General features: G+C 42.7%; 1 protein-coding gene across 1 annotated transcript in view; it reads left to right on the top strand.

The window, feature by feature from the left end:
* Positions 1–2,500, top strand: part of itga3b (integrin, alpha 3b) — a gene marked incomplete at both ends in the record, with an annotated part of 74,658 nt that overhangs the window by 56,745 nt on the left and 15,413 nt on the right. Inside the window, 3 exons of the mRNA XM_080834397.1 lie at positions 185–273; positions 985–1,121; positions 1,873–1,953. Of these exons, the coding sequence (XP_080690523.1) occupies positions 185–273; positions 985–1,121; positions 1,873–1,953 (307 nt within the window). The remainder of the gene's footprint in view (positions 1–184; positions 274–984; positions 1,122–1,872; positions 1,954–2,500) is intronic.

Genomic DNA, 2,500 nt, shown 5'->3' on the forward strand with positions numbered 1-2,500 from the left:
GATTTAAAATGGATAATTATATTAATTGAGTTATAATTAATATTCCTTCATTTATTTGTGGTTTAAAAAATCTCACCACAGTCTCTGCTAATATGTAAATCCAGACTCTAAACAATAATAATAATAATACAAAAAATAATAATAATAATACAAATAATATTTATTTAATTCGACGTCTTCTTAGACTTTGCGGTGGGGGCACCCTTTGAAGGTTCCGGAAAGGTCTACATATGGATGGGCAGTATGAAGGGCATATCCTCCGAGCCGAGCCAGGTAATACTTCTGCTGTGTGTGTGTGTGTGTGTGTGTGTGTGTGTGTGCGTGCGCGTGTGCGTGTGTATGTGTGTGTGTGTGTGTGTGTGTGTGTGTGAGGGGGTGTGTAGGGATGTACTCTGGATGTATTTTACCAGTTTGGATTTTTATATTATAAATATATTATATATGTTATATGGGACTACACTGTATGATTTGATATTTCATACTTTGTTATGAAAGGTGATCATTTTGAAACTTCACTGAGTGCAATCAGTTTCTAGTTGGTTATCTCCTGGTAGTGTGAATCAGTCAACTTCAATTAGTTTGCAGTTATTTCTGCAGCTGGTTTCCCTTCTAGAGACTCTGAAAGTCATCTTCGCCAGATTAAGCATCCCTGAGGTATTACTAATGAAGGGCAATGGGCCGCTGATCGCCTCATCTGAGTTCTTAGCATTTGCCTGAGAATATGATTTTGAACATGTCGCTAGTAGCCCCAGATCCCCGCAGAGAAACGGGGAGAAACATGACTCAAGTGTTAAATATAGTTTTTTTTTATTATTAAATCATACTGTTGATAGACATAGACTCATAGACATCATAATTTACTCAATTTTCAAAAATGTCCTTCCTCAGCGCCTATGCAATCTGGTGTGAATCAGTCGACTTCAATTAGTTTGCAGTTATTTCTGCGACTGGTTTCCCTTCTCAAGCCTCTGTCTCCCCCTGCAGGTCATCGAGGGTAAGGACGTGGACAGCAAAGGCTTCAGGACGTTTGGCTACTCCCTGAGCGGAGGGCTGGACATGGATGACAACCTGTACCCCGATATACTAGTGGGATCACTGGACGACCGCATCGCCCTACTGAGGTGACTGTGACCGGATTGACCAACTGAGGGGGAGAGATGGAGAGAGAGAAAGAGAGGAAGAGATAGAGAGAGAGAAAGAGGGGGAGAGATGGAGAAATGGAGAGAAATAAAGAGAGGAAGAGATGGAGAGAGAGAAAGAGAGGAAGAGATGGAGAGAGAAAGAGGGGGAGAGATGGAGAGAGAGAAAGAGGGGGAGAGAGCAGAGAGGAAGAGATGGAGAGAGAGAAAGAGGGGGAGAGATGGAGAAAGAGAAATGGAGAGAAAGAGGGGGAGAGATGGAGAGAGAGAGAAAGAGATGGAGAGAGAGAAAGAGGGGAAGAGATGGAGAGAGAGAAAGAAGGAGTGAGAGAAAGAGGGGAAGAGAGCAGAGAGAAAGAGATGGAAAGAGAGAAAGAGACACTTTTATCAAAACTAAAGCGACTTACAAGGAAATTGCACTTGTTCAAGGATACTTGGTCTGGAGGAGTTGGGAATCGAACTAGCAACATTCAGATTACTAAAGGCCTTTTCTGCCTCCTGTACCACCGTCTTCCCCGTGAAGGTGTTGAAGTTTTTTTTCAGTCAGTTGAATTAGTTTGTTGGGATCCTTTGGAAGAGACTGTAGAGTTCTATCTGTGTGACTATAATATGCTTAAATGCTGTGTCAGCACAACAGACCAGTAGAGAGGGAACCCTGAGTGCTGAGTCATGGTAGGTCAGAGGTCAGTAGGTGGCCCATGCAGCTTAATAACGCTGAGTCATGTTATTCCAGGGCCCGGCCAGTGATCCATCTGTCCACAGACTTCTCCGTCGAGCCGAAGATCGTTGACCCCAGCCAGTGTGGAGACCCTTGGTGAGATATGTCTCTCTGTTCCTCTTTAAATGATTAAAGTGTACACTGGCATTGGAGCTTTACACTGACACACACACACACACACACCACACGCGTACACACACACACACACACACACACACACTCCTGGTATAGATGACATCCAAATGTTGTACGTCTTCATAAATAACCAACCATAAATGTAAACCAGGGGAAATGTCATGTCTCGTCATGTAAATACCCACAAACCAATCGTAACAAAGATAAATCAGGTGTGCACACAATGGCGGGAAATCAAACCATGACAGGGTGGAGACCGAGACTCATGGCATTTCAAAACAAAAACAAAAGGCACATGACAGCACCACATGATCAAAACATGTAAACAAAAGCACATGTTGCCGGAAAAACAAGAACTCAACCAGCAGAGTCACTAACATTCATTTCTAACAAGTATTTCAGAATGATATCATGTTAGAGTGAAAAAACACTCCTCTCCTCTTGTGTTTACAGCATCAAGGTGGAGAATGATGTCATAGTTGAGTAACCAATCACTCTTCAAACAATC

The sequence above is a fragment of the Sprattus sprattus genome, assembly GCF_963457725.1.
Source record: "Sprattus sprattus genome assembly, chromosome: 3".
Classification (NCBI taxonomy): domain Eukaryota; kingdom Metazoa; phylum Chordata; class Actinopteri; order Clupeiformes; family Clupeidae; genus Sprattus; species Sprattus sprattus.